General features: G+C 35.7%; 2 protein-coding genes across 2 annotated transcripts in view; both read left to right on the top strand.

The window, feature by feature from the left end:
• Positions 1-6,587: 6,587 nt before the first annotated feature.
• LOC141547524 (olfactory receptor 5M5-like) lies at positions 6,588-7,541 on the top strand. The gene has a single exon (XM_074275919.1). It carries the CDS (start codon positions 6,588-6,590, stop codon positions 7,539-7,541), a length of 954 nt encoding a protein of 317 aa, XP_074132020.1.
• A 3,786-nt stretch (positions 7,542-11,327) lies between these two features.
• Positions 11,328-19,746, top strand: part of LOC141545917 (olfactory receptor 5M5-like) — a 92,627-nt gene continuing 84,208 nt past the window's right edge. The window contains exon 1 of the mRNA XM_074273324.1: positions 11,328-12,097. The gene's annotated coding sequence lies outside the window, so the exon portion shown is untranslated. The remainder of the gene's footprint in view (positions 12,098-19,746) is intronic.

The raw sequence follows: 19,746 nt of genomic DNA, 5'->3' as shown, positions 1-19,746 counted from the left end.
ATGTATCAAACAACATAGCCCAATAAAACACTAAGAAATGTTGGGGTGAGCAACAGCAAGCTGAGCCCCTTCCCTGGTTCTCTGTCAACTTCCCTTAATTTGTAAGCTTGTCAGTTTTCTTGAACCCATCAGGATAAGCAAGGTCATTAACCCTGAGAAATGAGTTCTGTATAGGAATGAGATAAAATAAGAATCTATAAGTTTGTTTAATGATTAACTAGGATGAAGTTAAACACATAAAACATGTTAAACAAAACCTCATACGTGTGTAAGTCCTGGTAAACTTTTTTAAAAAAATAAGAAAAACTTATCTAGCTGTGATTAGTAGAACTTGCTATTAGAAATGAAATCTCTTGGAACTGTAACTAATATTGTTTTGCATTTTAAATTTGTGAATGATTGTGATCTGAAAAATTATTGTCAATAACTAACAATTTGAGAGAAATGCCAATACACTTCTTAAAATAAATGGGATTCTGAAGTGTAACAGTTAGAAATCTATATTCTATATCTGGGCAAGAGTTGGGAGGACAACCTTAGCCTCCTCTCAAGATAGGATCCCTCTGGCTTAGTTTCTCAGTTGTGCCTCCTTGAATAAGAATCAACATTATTATTCCTGAGTCTACATATAATATGGAGCTGATATAATTGATTGTCATATTTAGCTAAGGATGCTTTATCCTGTAATGTGTTTTCTCCTAGGATAAGGTTTGAAGTCTCAGATTTGATGGTATTATAATCATACCCCTGTGTTTTCCTCCTATAGCAAATTTCTATAATCAGAGCAAATGGTCAGTAGAAGCCATGAAAACAATTCAATTACACTAATTACTGTTTAAATTAATATAAAATTGAAATATTGAAGTATGATCCATACATTAACCCTGGAATGTATATAGTGCCATGTGGAGACATCTGGTGTTAGTACAACACTAGCTTAATTCTGGTGCTAATAAAATCCTAGTTTAATCCTGGCATTAATGTAGTTCTAGCTTAAATAGTTTATAAACTATCTGGCTCTCAGATCAATAAATGGAATGCTTCTACATATATCACCTGGCTCATGCATCTTCATTCCATATCCATACTCAATTCTATTCACTGCAGTTGGACTTTTACAGGACACCAAAATACCTTGTGGAAGAGTATTAACTATTGACATGCCATGGTGAAAAGTTGCCTGACCTTGGAATCCGGAGACTTGAATTCCAACTTTTCCTCTGTCACTTACTATCTATGTGATTCTGTACAAGCCACTTCACCTTCAAAAATCTTGTTTTTACTAGCATTAAAAGGGAGGATAATAATGCTTACAGCAAACTTTCTTTCTCAGGTCACAGTAAGGAAAGTTGAATGGATAGAAGTATCATAAATATTAGGATCCTATAGGGCTAATAAAGGAAGAAAGGAACTAATGAAAAGAAAACAATTCTGCTGATAACTGTTTTCCCACAGAGAAGCATTTTAATTGTATCTTCTGGGTGTCTGAAAAATCCCCAGAGATCATGATGTAATGGAACTAATTTTCCTATAAATAATTTCACATCTTTGTATTCCTTTGTTATATTTGGTTAACCCCTGGAATATCCCTTTCTCCAGGTAGGAAAGTCAATGAGTATGAGCTTTTGAAATCCCCTAGAATAAAGTTGTCACTTTGTTTTTCCATTTTCCTAAGTAGAAATGACTGAGGCAATGGTGAGTAAATGCTGACTTGATGGAAATGGAAGTTGGAAATAAAGCTGTTCAGACACAATAATGCTGCTGCTGCTACTAACTATCTACAACAAAGGATGTTAATTAGTTTTTATGTAGTATTTTGAATACAAGTGTTTTACATATATTATTCTATTTTCTCCTCTCAACAACCTGTTAAGGTTTTATTATCCTAATTTTGCAGACAAGGAAATCAAGACTACATTGCTGAAAGAGGACAGATTTAGCGTAACATAGTCAATACATTTCTGAATCAGAACCCAAGTGCATGAATTTGTTTCTTGTGTGCCCACATACTATGCTGCCTGCCTTCTAGAGGCTAGTATCTCATTTGAAAGATGAGGAACCTGGGACTTTGATACTCACAAACTAAATGACATTTCAGCTCAGGTCTTCTTGATTCCAAGTCTAATATTCTTCCTCTTAATGATAATAACTAGCATTTATATAGGGCTTTAACATCAACCCTGGGAGATGTGTTATTATTATCTTATCTTTTTGTTGTTGTCGCTATTAAATTGTTTCACTCATGGCTGACTTTGCATGATCATATTTGGCATTTTCTTTGCAAAGAAGTTGGTTATTTTCTTTTCCAGTTCATTTTACAGATGAAGAAACTGAGGCAAATTGGACTAAATGACTTACCCAGGGTCACATAGCTAGAAAGTATCTGAAGCCAAATTTGAACTCACAAAGATAAGTTTTCCTGACTTTAGTCCCAAATTTTCTTGCTTTCAAGTTAATACTCTATACTACATGGTAGAGGTAAAAAGGAACTGAAAACACAGAACACGAAATGTTGATTAAATTTAGTTCAATTAAATTAAGTTTAATTATATTAAAACAAACTATTGCCATTATCTAAGGCATAATCATAAATAGCAAGAATTCCCCCCCAAAGGAAATTTTATATAGCTAGATAGATAGATAGATGATAGATATTGCATACACATGCACACATATATATATATATATATATATATGTATATTGCACAATTTTTTATTTCAGGTAGTTTACAATCTACTGTGGAAGGTACAGCTTATTCACTATTTAACAAATACAAAGTAAAATGTTATGGAGATAAGAGAAAGCCCTAAGAAAACTGAGAAAATAAAATAATAATTTGTAATTGAGTGGATTAGGAAGACTTCACAGGGGAAATGACATTTCACCTGAGCTCTCACAGAAGATAAATTATGTGAAAGGTGGAACAATGAGGAAGGAAAATTTTGCATCACAGCAAAGTGTTAGAAGATGGCATGTTATATGTGTATCCACATACACATATATCCACTAATATATAGTTTTGCTAATATTTATGCTTTTATGTAGTAAGGGGAAATCTGTAAAGTAAAGCTAGAAAGATTAAGTATGGCCAGTTGAGAAAAATAAATAGAAAAGTGAGCAGGCTATATTTCATCATCTAAGCAGTATAAAGCTCCTCTAGTGTTTTGAGAAAGGGAGCGAGGTAAGAGTCAGGAGACTTGGATTTGAAATTGAAGTATGTCACTTATGAAATTTGTGGCAAATCATTTATTTCTCTGAGCTTTTGTTCTCTCATCTATAAGATCAAGGTGTTTGATTAGATGATTTCTAAGGTCCTGGTTAGTTCTAAATCTAGGATCATTTGAAAGAATTAATGTTTTCAGAGGACATTAAAGTTGGCAAGATACTTGTCTCACAACATCTCTGTGAATTAGGTATTATAACTTATTCATTTCCCAGTTTATAAATGAGCAAAACAAGACTCTGTGAGGTGAGATGACCATTCTTGGTGTGTCAATGGTTTACTATTTGAAGAACGATTAAATGTATGACTCCTGACTTTAAATCCAATGTTCATTCCACTATGCCACATGGTCTCTTCTGAAGAAGGATGGTAGTTTTGAAATATAGGAGAATGGTGTGAAGAGAGGAATGGTTGAAGGGATGGATGACCCTTCAATAGTCTGCATTAGAGAAGGTGTTTTGAAGAAGGATTGCGGCCAAGAAAATAGAGAGAAGCAAAGTCCACAGATGCTGAGCAGATTAGATGGAGAACTTTTCTCAGAAAGCTGTTTTAAAAAGTCTAGCAGTGAATGGGTAAGAGAGTTAATATCATACCTTAATGGAGCAAAAGGTAAGGACAAGTGCTTTGATGCTTGAAAAACATGTTTACAAGGAAAAAAGAAGACCAGGGGACAAGGAGAGAATATAGATGTACAAGTGGAGAGGGGTGACTAAAAGAAAGGGTACTCAAGGGGTTGGGAGATAATGGGATTAAAGACAAAGGCACATGTTTTATCCTTTGGAAACAGTAAAAGGCATTCATCCTTCTATTGCCAAAAGCAATGTAAAGAAATGATTGATGTTATGTTTTCTTTTCTTTTTTTTTTTTTTTTGACTGTGTAATCTTTTTTTTTTTAATTTTTTTTTAATTCATTTTTCCAAATTATCCCCTCACCCCTCCACTCCCTCCCCCCCACCATGGCAGGTAATCCCATACATTTTGCATGTGTTACAATATAACCTAGATATGTGTAAATCCCATTTTCTTGTTGCACATTAATTATTAGCTTCCGAAGGTATAAGTAACCTGGGTAGATAGACAGTAGTGCTAACAATTTACATTCGCTTCCCAGTGTTCCTTCTCTGGGTATAGTTATTTCTGTCCATCATTGATCAAGTGGAAGTGAGTTGGATCTTCTTTATGTTGAAGATTTCCACTTCCATCAGAATACATCCTCATACAGTATTGTTGTTGAAGTGTACAGTGATCTTCTGGTTCCGCTCATTTCACTCAGCATCAGTTGGTGTAAGTCTCTCCAAGCCTCTCTGTATTCTTCCTGCTGGTCATTTCTTACAGAGCAATAATATTCCATAACCTTCATATACCATAATTTACCCAACCATTCTCCAATTGATGGGCATCCATTCAACTTCCAGTTTCTAGCTACAACAAAAAGAGCTGCCACAAACATTTTGGCACATACAGGTCCCTTTCCACTCTTTAGTATTTCTTTGGGATATAATCCCAATAACAGCAATGCTGGGTCAAAGGGTATGCACAGTTTGACAACTTTTGGGGCATAGTTCCAAATTGCTCTCCAGAATGGCTGGATTCTTTCACAACTCCACCAACAATGTATCAGTGTCCCAGTTTTCCCACATCCCCTCCAACATTCATCATTATTTGTTCCTGTCATCTTAGCCAATCTGACAGGTGTGTAGTGGTATCTCAGAGTTGTCTTAATTTGCATTTCTCTGATCAGTAGTGATTTGGACACTTTTTCATGTGAGTGGATATAGTTTCAATTTCTTCCTCTGAGAATTGTCTGTTCATATCCCTTGACCATTTATCAATTGGAGAATGGTTTAGTTTCCTATAAATCAGGGTCAGTTCTCTATATATTTTGGAAATGAGACCTTTGTCAGAACCTTTCCTTTTAAAAATATTTTCCCAATTTGTTACTTCTCTTCTAATCTTGTTTGCATTAGTATTGTTTGTACAGAAACTTTTTAGTTTGATGTAATCAAAATCTTCTATTTTGTGATCAATAATGATCTCTAATTCTCCTCTGGTCATAAATTCCTTCCTCCTCCACAAGTCTGAGAGGTAGACTATCTTCTGTTCCTCTAATCTATTTATGATCTCTATCTTTATGCCTAAATCATGGACCCATTTTGATCTTATCTTGGTATATGGTGTTAAGTGTGGGTCCATATCTAATTTCTGCCATACTAATTTCCAGTTTTCCCAACAGTTTCTTCCAAATAATGAATTTTTGTCCCTAATGTTGGTATCTTTGGGTTTGTCAAAGATTAGATTGCTATAGATGTACCCTTTTTTGTCCTTTGTATCTAATCTGGTCCACTGATCTACTGATGTTATGTTTTCAAGCATGAAGTTAAAAGATTCAATTTATGTTGGACAGCCTCAAAATTCCCAGTGTCCTTATTTGCACTTGCGTATTGGTGTCTTTAAATCTTGTGCATGTATAATATTTAAAAATTGTTAGCTATTCAAATGTAGATATTTGGTGTCTTTAAAACAGAAGGAAATTTGTAATGTTAAAATCCAAATCCATGAAAAATAATATGTACATGAAAATATGTCAAATATATATAAGATATGGTTCAAATTATACCTTCAAAATGGAATCATTATTAGTAAAACTTATAAGTTATTGAGAATAATAGAATTATAGATTTGGAAGATATTTTAAACATAATGTTTTCACTTTCCTTAAATCACCTTCTAGACTATGGCTAAAATGTGAATATATTGATTTTGCACCCTCATTCCTCCCTAGTAGAATATAAGCCCTTTAAAGGCAGTGGTGATTTTGTTTTGGTTTTGTTTTCCCCGGTGGCTAGCACTGTGTCTGGAACATAATAGGTGCTAAATGTGTGTGTTTGTATTTATGTGTGTGAGTTTAAAGAATCCAACACTTCCATTTTAAAAGGAGGAAACCAAGAAGATCATTGTCCTTCTCTGAGCCTCAGAATCATAAATTCATTTTTTTATTAGGATCAGAAGACACCAGATCTTCTGAATCAGTCTGCTGGTGGATATTTATATACCTGGGAGTTGGGATGGGCATTGTGGGTGGGTGATAATAGCTTTCATATATTTTAAAGCAAAGCATTATTTAAAATGGGAAACTGACTTAGATTCAATTTAGTCCAGATGGTGCTTATTTTGGTAAATGATTTCTTTCCACTAGGATCAAGTACTGGGCATAATCTCAGGGCTAACATAATACATTTAGGCTCAGGGAAGCTATAATGAATCCTGGTTACTGAAATAAATGCCTTTAAGTTCTAAATCCTTTGATTCCATGATTTTTTTTTTCTGATAGATTTCTTTGCATTTCATGAAGGGGACACGAAGATGAAGACCATTCTCGGGCAGAATAGCACAGAAGCTACCGAATTTATTCTTCTGGGACTAATCAGTCGGCCAGAACTACAGCCAGTTCTCTTTGTGGTGTTTCTGGTGATCTACTTGATCACCTTGACAGGGAACTTTGGAATGATCATACTGATCAGACTAACTCCAAGACTTCAAACGCCTATGTATTTTTTCCTTACCCACTTGGCTCTTGTTGATCTTTTTTATTCTACTAACGTCTCTCCTCAGATGTTAATTAACTTCTTGTCAGAGAAGAAAACTATTTCCTATATTGGTTGTTTAACCCAGTGTTTCATTTTTGTCACCCTGCTCCTTACCGAGTATTACATGCTTGGTGCAATGGCCTATGATCGTTACATAGCCATATGCAAACCTTTGCATTACAGCACAAAGATGTCGAAACCTGTTTGTATCTGCCTAGTCACTTTCCCTTACTTGTGGGGTTCAATGGTGGGTACAATGCAAGTCATTTTAACATCTCGCCTGTCTTTCTGTGGCCCTAATACCATCAATCACTTTTACTGTGCTGACCCACCCCTCTTAATGTTGACTTGCTCTGATACCTACATAAAACAAACCGCACTGTTTGTATCTGCAGGATTAAATCTCACAGGTTCTTTGCTCATTATCCTTACCTCCTACATTTTTATTTTTGCCACTATCTTGCGCATGCGTTCCACTGAGGGGCAGCGCAAGGCTTTTTCCACTTGCGGCTCCCACCTGATGGCCGTCACTATGTTCTATGGGTCCCTTTTCTGTATGTACTTAAGGCCAGCCACTGAGAGTTCTGTGGAGCAAGGGAAAATTGTGGCTGTTTTTTGTATCTTTGTAAGTCCGATGTTAAACCCATTTATTTACAGCCTAAGAAACAAGGATGTGAAGGAGGCTTTGAGAAAGATGGCCAACAGAAATATTGGCAAAATGGGAAATTAATGAAATTAAAAATATTTCTCAATAAAAAAATTAGCCAAAAAGTTTATTATAATTCTTCTTAATGATTTATTGTGGTAGTAGTAGCCATTGCTATTATTATTTTTAACCCTTACTTGGAAATCAGGCCTAATTCTGATCATGACAAACCATCTGACTTTAAGCAAGTCATTTTTCCTCTCTGGGCCCCAGTTTGCTTATCTGTAAAATGAACCAATAGGATTGAATAAGAACCAATAAGACTGCATAACATCACAATTTCCTCTAAGCTCTAACATTTTTTTTCCTGCAAACTACATGAAACGTGTTTTTGTCTTTATAAATTAAGTGATTACCACATTTTCTGTGCTTAAATGCTCTTTGAATGAATGAAGAATGATTGAATAAACAAAGGAAGGAAGGAAGGAAGGAAGGAAGGAAGGAAGGAAGGAAGGAAGGAAGGAAGGAAGGAAGGAAGGAAGGAAGGAAGGAAGGAAGGAAGGAAGGAAGGAAGGAAGGAAGGAAGGAAGGAAGGAAGGAAGGAAGGAAGAAAAAAGAAGGAAGGATTGAATGGAATATTAGTTGTACTAATCACCTCAAGTGTTTTGTGTACTTTAAGGCACAGAGCCACAATTTATGTATCCATGTGAATTATCACCATCACAAAAATGTGTCTTTGTAGATAACACAGTACATTCACATTATTCCCTGTGCTTTTAGAGAAAATCAGACATTATATTGAAAAAAATGTCCTTGTAATTTGTATATACATGTGATGTTACCAAATGACTATTAGTAGGCAGTTCATTATTATTCCAATTCTAATCCATCATTAATATCACTCTGTCTTCATGTTTTAATGTAAGGGCCCTTTAAATGGGAGGACACAGTGCATCGGGAGATTGAGGCCCGGAAATAATTTCTGTGGATATTAGGACTGCCCTTGGGCGGGATCCTGGCCATATTGAGATAGCTTCGTAATGGGTGACTCTCTCACTGATTGGCTGTGTGTGTGACCTCACAGGCCCTATGTAAGCCCACTGCAGGCAGCAACCGCCCTCTTTAACCTCGTGCTGTTCACCCTGGCTCCTAGCCTGGGTGGCCAAGCCAAGATGGGTAGCCGAAAGAGGTAAGGATTTTGGTAGTGAACACATGGGCCTTCTGACCAGGTGTTCACTCGGGAACCAACAAGTCAGGGCATCAGTTAGGGCATTATGTGAGTAGGTATAATAAAGGCTTTTAAGATTACACGTGGTTGTTCTTGAGTGCGCTACCGGTTATTAAGCTATAGATTCAAGAGATTGTGGCCAGAGACCTTAGAAGGCCTCAGAGGAGGCGAGCCGGGTAGAGTTCACACTGCAGAGGACAGTGGTCAAAGGTACTCTGGTGGGTCTAGGATAGACTAGTAATTGTAACTGCCAGGAGAGCACGTTACAAATGGCACCCAACGTGGTGGACGCATCAGGAATTATCAGGTTTTGAAAATATTTAATATTCAGAATTAAGATTCTGAAAGATCCGGTAGAAACGCCACTTAGGAGGGAAGACAGAGAAGCAATATGGACCCAGGTAACTCTGGGATCAGACTCAAGGACACAGCTGAACATAATGCTTATATCAAGAGGTTAAAGAGCCAGATGGAAGATCTTTTAACAAAGATCACCACTGAAGAACAGCAGGAAGCTTGTAATCAAGCTCCACAAAGGCTATCCCCACACCCAGTAAATAGAGCTAGGAGAGGGAGCAACCTAGAGCTAATGCGATTGTATGACAGTAGAGAGTATAAAATGCCACAGCAAGAGTTGCTGGAATTGCAGGTTAAACTACAGATGGAGATAGAGAAAGAAGAAAAAGCTAGGTTACTACAGATAGAACAGGAAGAGTTCAAACCAGTGGCAGAAACTAAAGAAGGAAATAAACGAATCACATGGACTTCAGTTGTAGAAATTCTTCTTAGCGTTTTGTTGGTTTACCTTGTGCATTGTTGTTTTAAGGAATTTATTGATTACTCTTTCATTGAGAAGAAGTTTAGTTCTTTTTATGTGCAAAGCTCAGGTTTGATTTTAAATCAGCCTTTGGGGAATTTTCCAATTCTTCTTCCCTCTGCCTCACCTTCTTGGGCCAAGGGAGAAGGGGGAGGAGGAAAAGGAAGGGCGATAATATCATCAGCACTGCCCATTAATCCATTTAAAACTCCTGTGTCTTCATTTCAAAGGACAGGAGTAGGCTTTATGCCCCAAGGCAAAAAGGAATTGTGGGGTATTGAGTATAATCAGAAAAGTTTTAAAAATACAGTTCAGTTAATTTCTAAGAAACCTTACAGGGACAAGACCTTGCAGTTAGAGAGAGTGGAGTTTTATCCTTGTAAAACTGCTAAGATCGTCTTTGGAGAGTTGAAACTCCTCTTTTCTTACCTCGTGGATTTTCCACTTCCACAGGTGAGCTTGATTTCCCAACCCCCTACGGGTACTTATAAAACAGTGTTTATGTCTAGAATGGGTTGGAAAATTGCTGTTTTAATCACTAGAATAAATAGACAGTGTGTGATCTTTGACCCAGGAGGAAAATATCAGATTTATTGATTCACACTCCTGGAGTACAATTCGGTATCAGAAACTCAAACTTTGAATTTTAGGCAAAAGAATTCAGGGATATAGCCAGAGTGTTCTAGTAAAGTCATTACTGCACAGACTATCCCCAAGATCTTCTCTTCTAAACAAGAGAAGGGAATTTTGGGATATGTGATTGCTTACAATTTTTAAATTTTGATTTTACATTTTTAAACATTTTTGATTTTACATCTTCAAAGTATTTTGATTTTACATTTTAAAGTTATTTTGGTTTTATATTTTTAATCTATTTCGGTTTTACACTTTTAAATTATTTTGGTTTTACATTTTTAAATTCTTTGCATTTTACCTTAGCAATGCACTTCGGGCATACACAGAAAGTGCAGCTAAGTGACAGACTGACTAACTTTTGTCTGACTTTTGTTAATCTTTTTGACAACAACTTTGTTTCCACTGTGATGTGGAAAGGCCTGGATGGCATTTGGAAAGGCCCAAGTTGGGCCCCGGGGACATTCCTTCCTAGGTGCAGATCCAGCAGTAGAGTTCATCCCCACCAGAGACATTTGTAACCTGGGGATCCAAGAGAAGGACCAGACAACAGTCCAGAGAGACCAGCCAGATGTCCGCAGCCCTTCAGACGCTGATGGCAGCGATGCCCCTCCTGACCGTGACACCAGAGACACCAGACACAGTTCCAGTGTTGCAGCTGAAATGGACTGTTTTGGGTGATATGCAATATAAAGACTGTAAATGGACAATGGGCCTGCTTGCTTCTCCCGTGGCCACTTGCCATATGGTGGCCTGGGAAGAGGCTTTGCCCTATGCTTTCTATTGAAGGACTATGCTTTTAAATTAGTGGGTGAAAAACCAACACACCCACCTGCCATTGTTATTGAGACAATGTTACTGGACATGACTGCTTATGTGCACCTGTGAAACTAGAATTGTTCTAGAATTGTGAAAAGTGCAATAGAGAATTGTGATAAGCTAGAATTGCTCTAGGATTGTGAAAAGTTCAATAGAGAATTGTGATAAGGTAGAATTGTTCTAGAATTGTGAAAAGTGCAATAGAGAATTGTGATAAGCTAGAATTGCTCTAGGATTGTGAAAAGTTCAATAGAGAATTGTGAGAAACTAGAATTGTTCTAGAATTGTGAAAAGTGCAATTGAGAATTGTGATAAACTAGAATTGTTCTAGGATTGTGAAAAGTTCAATAGAGAATTGTGATAAGCTAGAATTGTTCTAGAATTGTGAAAAGTGCAATTGAGAATTGTGATAAACTAGAATTGTTCTAGGATTGTGACAAGTGCAATTGAGAATTGTGATAAGATAGAATTGTTCTAGGAGTGTGAAAAGTGTAACAGAAAATTGTAAGAAACTAGAATTGGTCTAGAACTGTGATAAATGTAACTAGAATTGTGACAACCTACCTACTGATATTTGTTAACTAGAATTGTGATGTTTTACCTTGTTGACTTCCCACCTCAGTGTTGACATCCTACCTCATTGGCATCCAACCTCTTTGGCCTATTATCTCGAGTATGACTTTGATGAATGGGTTGAACATTTGGGCCACTGTTGAGCCTGGTTCTTATTGTCATACTTCTGTTTACTGATCTGCTGCTTTGTACCTCCTTGGGCATAACACTCTGTCATCTCATGGATCAAGTGAACTATAGCTGGTGCTAAAAGTTTAGCTTGGTGAGATGTGCGGTTCCCGCAAAACAAGAGAAAGGGAATTGTAAGGGCCCTTTAAATGGGAGGACACAGTGCATCGGGAGATTGAGGCCCGGAAATAATTTCTGTGGATATTAGGACTGCCCTTGGGCGGGATCCTGGCCATATTGAGATAGCTTCGTAATGGGTGACTCTCTCACTGATTGGCTGTGTGTGTGACCTCACAGGCCCTATGTAAGCCCACTGCAGGCAGCAACCGCCCTCTTTAACCTCGTGCTGTTCACCCTGGCTCCTAGCCTGGGTGGCCAAGCCAAGATGGGTAGCCGAAAGAGGTAAGGATTTTGGTAGTGAACACATGGGCCTTCTGACCAGGTGTTCACTCGGGAACCAACAAGTCAGGGCATCAGTTAGGGCATTATGGGAGTAGGTATAATAAAGGCTTTTAAGATTACACGTGGTTGTTCTTGAGTGCGCTACCGGTTATTAAGCTATAGATTCAAGAGATTGTGGCCAGAGACCTTAGAAGGCCTCAGAGGAGGCGAGCCGGGTAGAGTTCACACTGCAGAGGACAGTGGTCAAAGGTACTCTGGTGGGTCTAGGATAGACTAGTAATTGTAACTGCCAGGAGAGCACGTTACATTTTAACTCATATTTCTTCCTATGCCTGGAACAGACTATTTTTTCCATTCTTTATTTCAACACCTGATTTTTCTTACATAAAAAAATATTCACATGACTTCAATATCAGATTTAGAACCAGAATCTAGTCACTAAAACCCATGAGTTAATCCATTCAGTTTTGCAACTTCTACTCTACTGCTCCTACTCCTCCTTTACAACTCCTCCTACTCCTGCTGTCTTGATTGATGAATGCTTGAAGATAATTACATATAGTCATATATTACTGGCTGGCCCTAATTAGATTTGACATTTCTCATGAGTTAGGTTCTATTCAATTATCCTGTTGATATCTCCTTTCTCTGTTTATATCTCTTATAACAATGATCAAAACTGACCTGTCAACTTCAGCTTAGAAGAACAGATAAATAAGGTCTATCTCTATATTGTTGAGAATAAAACATAATGAAAAAAAAAAACAACAACAAAACTATGTCCCATGTTTTCTGGCTGTAGCCTCACAATGCTACCACCTATCCATGGGTAGACCTGTGGAGATCACAGAAGATGAGCATTCCAATTCAATAGTTATTCACTACTAACTCAAAGGTTAGAAAACTTCCTCTTATGTTATTATTTCTGTTCTACATAATCACTGTGATGAAGGAATACATTTTCCCCAACATCCTCTTTTCTCACATCATCCTTAATCTTTTTTACTTCCCATATCATCTCTGCCTATCTCTTCCATAGTATCCTTTGAAATTTCAGTAAGTAACGAACCAATTTGCCTTCATTCTGGACCTTTTCTTTTCATACTCTTATCTACCTGTGCTCACAAAGACTAGGCCTCCCTTAGATGACACTTCATTCCTGGTTATCATCTCAGACCTGGGTATATCTTCTCTTATAATCTATCCTCACATCCTGATCCTTAGGAGGAGCCAGGAACTTCTTGCTCCTCATTGTTACTTCTAAACTCATCCATTACCACTCTCATCCAGTTGTACCTTCTCCTTTGAACATCACTCTATTAATAAATTTTCATCCCTATACAGTCTTATCAGCACTTGATCTCAAACAATTTCCTTTTTTGGCATTTAAATATTTTTGGTTTTTGGCAAAAATCTGCTGATATTACACATCCTTCTACACACTCTATAATCTACTTATATTTTGCTACAGCTCATTGCTTGCTATTCAAATTCTGTGTTCTTTGCACTGGCTGCTCACCATACTCAGAATACACTGTCTCTTGACATCCAGTTGCAGCATCTGACTTTGTTTAAGACTCAGATCAAATGGTACTTTCTCCTGGAAGCTTTGTAGTTTCCCTTCCACTGCAAACACTACTTTTTTATATCTACTTTTCATCCAATCTTTATGTTCATATATATATATATATTATAATAAGTTATATTATAATATTTTATTCTTTGCATAATATATTATCATATATTATATTATATATATATATATTACTATGCAATATATTAAATATTATGCAATAGAATGAAATATTATGATATAGTTTTATATTACATATACATATAAATACATTTATTCATTTTGCAAATGTACATACACAAAGAGGTGTTTTTCTGTGTGTGTGCATGCATTTTTCTATGTTTTTTTTTGTACCCTCATGTTTACCAAAGAATCTAGTAAATATTAAATGCTTAATGAATGCTTGTCAATTAATTATTTAACTAATTGATTTCTCAAGGAGTTCAGTACCTAATTCATTTTCCTCCTCTCCTTTCCAACTCCTATTCTTATATTAGGGAACTTCAACATTGCTATGGATACTTGATGAAATATATTAACCTCTAAATTCTTTAGAGTTCTTATATCCCACTCTACTTCAATTAAGCCATGCCCAGGGATGGTTACATTATGTAACACAACATAATCTCCTATCATTTTATCTATCTAATGCTTCATCCCTCTTAAACATATTCTATGCCTTTTTCTCAGTCTTCAATCCCATTATCCATTATTACCTTGACTAATTTGATTTCAATTTCTTTCCATTCCCAATATAACTGTCATATGTAATCAATACAACAATATACTATTTTCTGTTTTCATATAACAGGATAACCATTACAACCATTTATATAATGCCAATTATATTCTAGACACCATGTTAAATGCCTTACAAATATTATTTTATTCTCACAACAACCATGGAAGTTAGTTTTTATCATTATTCCTAATTTTTAGAACCTCTGTTGCATTATCCAATAAAAGCTGACTCATTTATGGGTCACTGGTTAAGAGGTAAACAAACAAACAAACAAACCACCATCAGGGACACCATATGTTTGTCTCAGCAAACAAACAAACAAAATCAAGCTATTTTAGTACTAAATATTTAGTAAACTATTTTTGGATTCCTTAAGATAGCATTATCTGGTGAATTATTAGTTTTACATACTTGTATATTGAAAAGAAAGTTGAAATGTCACTCTTACAATAAAGTTCAGAGTTCTTTTTTTAATGAATAAGAAAGGACTCTTGAGTCCTTGGGATATCACTGATACTATTTCATTGCTGGAAGCTGAGGGATAGAGAAAAAAGAAAAAGAAAAAGAAAAAAAAAAAAAAAAAAAGAAAAAAACCTTCATTAAATGACCAGTTTGAAAAAGCACAATACTACATAGATCCTAGGAGATATAAAAAAATTTAGAGAAAACATCTGCAATTCCCTCAAGAATATACTCTATTTTTTGAGTTGTCATCTCATAGAGCCAGAGTTATGAGTTGAGAAGAAACTAATTTGATTCACTGAGTTGGACAGGAATTTGCATCATTTATTGTTCTCTTTTTATATTCTAGCTTTTGTCACAAGCCTGACACATAAAAGGTACTACATGGGTATGTTTATCGATTCACCAAAGTAATTAAAAAACAAAAAAAACAAAACAAAACAAAAAAAAAACAGATAACTACTTAGATCCAGGAAGCTTAGTTTTGAATACTATGGGAAAGTAGCCTGAAGTATTCCAGATGCATTCTTACTTAGGATGGGTCAAATCTCATTGACACAATTGAATTGCCTCATTGAAACAAATTAGATTTGCCAGTAGAAATTTGAGATATATTAAACTATCTGCCCCCATTTATATGCTGAATTTTCAGTGGGTGGTCAAGTTTAGGGTATCTGTGTATAGAGTTAATTGCAAGTGGGAAGTGTCAATAATTCACTGATTTATATTTTGCAAAATTCCAAGATGGCTGCACTTTATCACAAATAAATTGCCAAAAAAATCAAATTTAAGATTCATTGCTTCATCAAGAAAAATGAATCTTTCTGCAGTTACACTGTCAAGAGGGTCACAGAACACAAAAGCTCTGCTAATACTTAAAGAGTAAAATCTATATGCAGCAACCAAAGAATTCAACAAAGAGATGGCAGGACAGTTGAAACTTTAGATCTTTCTCTAGACAGCATACCAGAAAAATATATGAATCTTGCTTCATTCAAAAACCTCCTTGATCTCAGTTGTCTCTAAATGATTAGCAGAGATGATAGGAAATGTTTTTATCTAAATTTATCTAACACTATAAAGAAGTAGGAATGGAAAGAAGAAAAGAAAAGGGAAGGGCAGGAGAGAATGGAGGGCAGAACCACTAGGGAAAAAGATAAGTGAAAGGGTGGATGGTTGACAGAATAAAAAAGGTAGTGAGTGGAGTAGGTGAAAAATAAACACTATTAAGAAAAGGGGATAAGAGTGGTTAAAACAACAACAACAACAACTACAACAACACATGACTAAGTGGAAAGAGAGAACAAAAGTGTACACAGAGGAGAAAATAGGATGGGAGGAATTCCAAGCTGGTAAACATAACTGTTAAGGTGAATGGGATGAACTCTCCCATAAAATGGAAACAAATAGCAGAGTGATTAAAAAAACAGAATCCTATAACATGTTTATAAGAAAAATATTTGACACAGAGAGACACATAGAGAACAAAGGTAAAAAACTGGAAGATAATTTATTATGCTTCAGATGAAGTAAAAAAAAAAAAAAGCAGGAGTAGTAATTTTGAATTGAAATAAAGCAAAAATAAAAATAGATTTTACTAAAAGAGATAAAGAGGGAAAGTACTTGTTGACAAAGGGTACCCTAAATAATGAAGTAATAACAATACTAAATATGTATGCATGAAATGATAGAGGAGGCAGATTCCTAGAGATTTTAAACCAGTTATAGGAAGAAATAGACAACACAACAATTTTAGTGGGGAATCTCAAACTTTCCCTCTCAGAATCAGACAAATCTAACCACAAAATATATGAGAAAGAAACTGGGAGATTAATAAGATCATAGAAAACCCATGATAGATCTCTGGAGAAAATTGAATAGATCAGAAAGGAATACATCTTTATCTCAGCAGTATATGGCACCCACATAAAAGGTTGTATTTCTGGTCTTTTCTTGGGTAAGCCCCAGTGCCAATATTCTCTATCTTTGACTATGAAGTCCTTCAGTGAAGTGGGCAGGGTGACCTGATCCTTCCTGGACTCCAACCTAGCCAAATGGGAAAGAAGAATGCTATTGGATATACTAGTAGATGTAAATCTGTTAATGAAAGAGAAATTTAAGAAGAATCCATTACTCCAGCAAAATTATCTAACTTGTAATTTTCTGAAATAATATTTAATTTCAAGTATCTATATTTTTTCTCAAAGTTCTCTGTACATAATATGACTCTGAACATGCAATCACAGATACCAGTGAGAGAGTTGGGGTAGATCTCTGAAGAAATTTTGTCTAATTTATATATGACTGAATTCCCTCTGCAATATCGTTGATAAGTGGCCATGCCTATTTTCTTTGAAGACTTATAGTGTGTGAAACTTCTGCCTTTTGAGAAAATTTTATTTCTATTATTAGTCTACTGTTAGAGGACTCTATAGTTAGGAAGGTCTTTCCGATGTCATGTTACTGTGTACAACATTTCCTTGGTTCTACTAATTTCATTTATCATGTTTTCACACAGATCTTTCTATGGATTTCTAAAATCAACCAGCTCATTATTTTATAGAATAATAGTATTCCATGATAATCATATATCATAACTTGTTTAGTCATTATTTAGCTGTTTTGAACTTCCATATATAGCTCTTAAAACAAATCCTATCTCTGATTCTTCCTTTTAAATACTTGAAGATAGTATATAACCCTCATCTTCTCCAGGCTTCCTCATACTTTTCATCTATTCAAATTCTATAAAGAACAAGTTGAACCCCTCCCATCTAGCATGAAGCTTTCTCTAATCATATAATGTCAAAATTAGTTTTCTTTTTTATTGTATTGATATTTCATACACTTCTCTCCAACTCATAGTCTTAATGATGTTCTTGTAGATACTGAGAGGTTAAGTGTAGCTGTTTACTCAGAGTCACATGGTCAATATATATCCAAGGCACAAACTTGAACAGTTTTTAAACTTCATCTCTCCATCCATTTTTCCCTATGCTTTCTTTTTTTTTATCATAACTTTTTATTGACAGTACATATGCATGGGTAATTTTTTACAACATTATCCCTTGGACTCACTTCTGTTCTGACTTTTCTCTTCCCTCCCTTCACCCCCTCCCCTAGATGGCAGGCAGTTTTATACATGTTAAATATGTTATAGTATATCCTAGATACAATATATGTGTGCAGAACCAAACAGTTCTCTTGTTGCACAGGAAGTATTAGATTCAGAAGGTAAAAATAACCTAGGAAGAAAAACAAAAATGCAATCAGTTCACACTCATTTCCCAGTGTTCCTTCTCTGGGTGTAGCTGATTCTGTCCATCATTGATCAATTGGAACTGAATTAGATCTTCTCTTTATCAAAGATATCCACTTCCATCAGAATACATTTTCATGTAGTATTGTTATTGAAGTGTATAATGATCTCCTGGTTCTGCTCATTTCACTCAGCATCAGTTCATGTAAGTCTCTCCAAGCCCCTCTGTATTCATCCTGCTGGTCATTTCTTACAGAACAATAATATTCCATAACATTCATATACCACAATTTATTCAGCCATTCTCCAATTGATGGGTATCCATTCACTTTCCATTTTCTAGCCAGTACAAAAAGGGCTGCCACAAATATTTTGGCATATACAGGTCCCTTTCCCTTTTTTAGTATCTCTTTGGGATATAATCCCAGTAGTAACACTGCTGGATCAAAGGGTATGTACAGTTTGATAATTTTTTTGGGTATAATTCCAGATTGCTCTCCAGAATGGTTGGATTCATTCACAACTCCACCAACAATGTATCAGCGTCCCAGTTTTCCCACATCCCCTCCAACATTCATCATTACTTCTTCCTGTCATCTTAGCCAATTTGACAGGTGTGTAGTGGTATCTCAAAATTGTCTTAATTTGCATTTCTCTGATCAATAATGATTTGGAACACTCTTTTATATGAGTGGAAATAATTTCAATTTCATCATCTGAAAATTGTCTTTTCATATCCTTTGACCAGAATGGCTTGATTTCTTACAAATTAGAGTCAGTTTTCTATATATATTGGAAATAAGGCCTTTTCCAGAACCTTTAACTGTAAAAATGTTTCCCAGTTTTTTACTTCCCTTCTAATCTTGTTTCCATTAGTTTTGTTTGTACAAAGGCTTTTTAATTTAATATAACCAAAAAAATTTTTTTGGGATCAATAATGATCTTTAGTTCTTCTTTAATCACAAATTCCTTCCTCCTCCGCAAGTCTGAGAGGTGAACTATCCTCTGTTCCTCTAATTTATATATAATCTCGTTCTTTATGCCTAAATCATGGACCCATTTTGATCTTATCTTGGTGTATGGCATTAAGTGTGGGTCCATTCCCATGCTTTCTTTTAGTGTGTACTGTCTTTCCATTTTTTCCTGTGCAGTTTTTTTTTTAATATCAGTCTGAATTGGTAGAGCTGCTTTCCTCTCTGAGAAGTCCCCTAAATTGATGAAATTACATATCATGAATCCCTCCATGTTATCCACTCCAGTACTATTTAAAAAGAACAAAAGAAATACAAATCAGCAAACATATTAAGCATCTATGAAGTTCCAGGAATATAAAGAAAAATATGTTGGAACTATAGGACAGAAGTAAGTGCATGTGTTGGACTTAGAGGCAGAGAACTGAATACAAATCCTGGCTCTCTATACTGGCTTTGTAACCCTTGCTAAGTAACGTGGTCTCTTTAGGCTTTAGTTCTATTACTTGTAAAATGAGGGAGGTTGGAGTTAGTGGTCTCAAAGATTTCTTCTTCCCCTAAATCTATGATACAATTCTATGAAAGACGTCATCATCCTTGTAGTTATAAAGTCATTTCAGATTCTTTATGACCCCATTTGGA

The sequence above is a fragment of the Sminthopsis crassicaudata genome, chromosome 6 (assembly GCF_048593235.1).
Source record: "Sminthopsis crassicaudata isolate SCR6 chromosome 6, ASM4859323v1, whole genome shotgun sequence".
Classification (NCBI taxonomy): Eukaryota; Metazoa; Chordata; class Mammalia; order Dasyuromorphia; family Dasyuridae; genus Sminthopsis; species Sminthopsis crassicaudata.
This window is presented reverse-complemented; position numbering and strand designations above follow the sequence as displayed.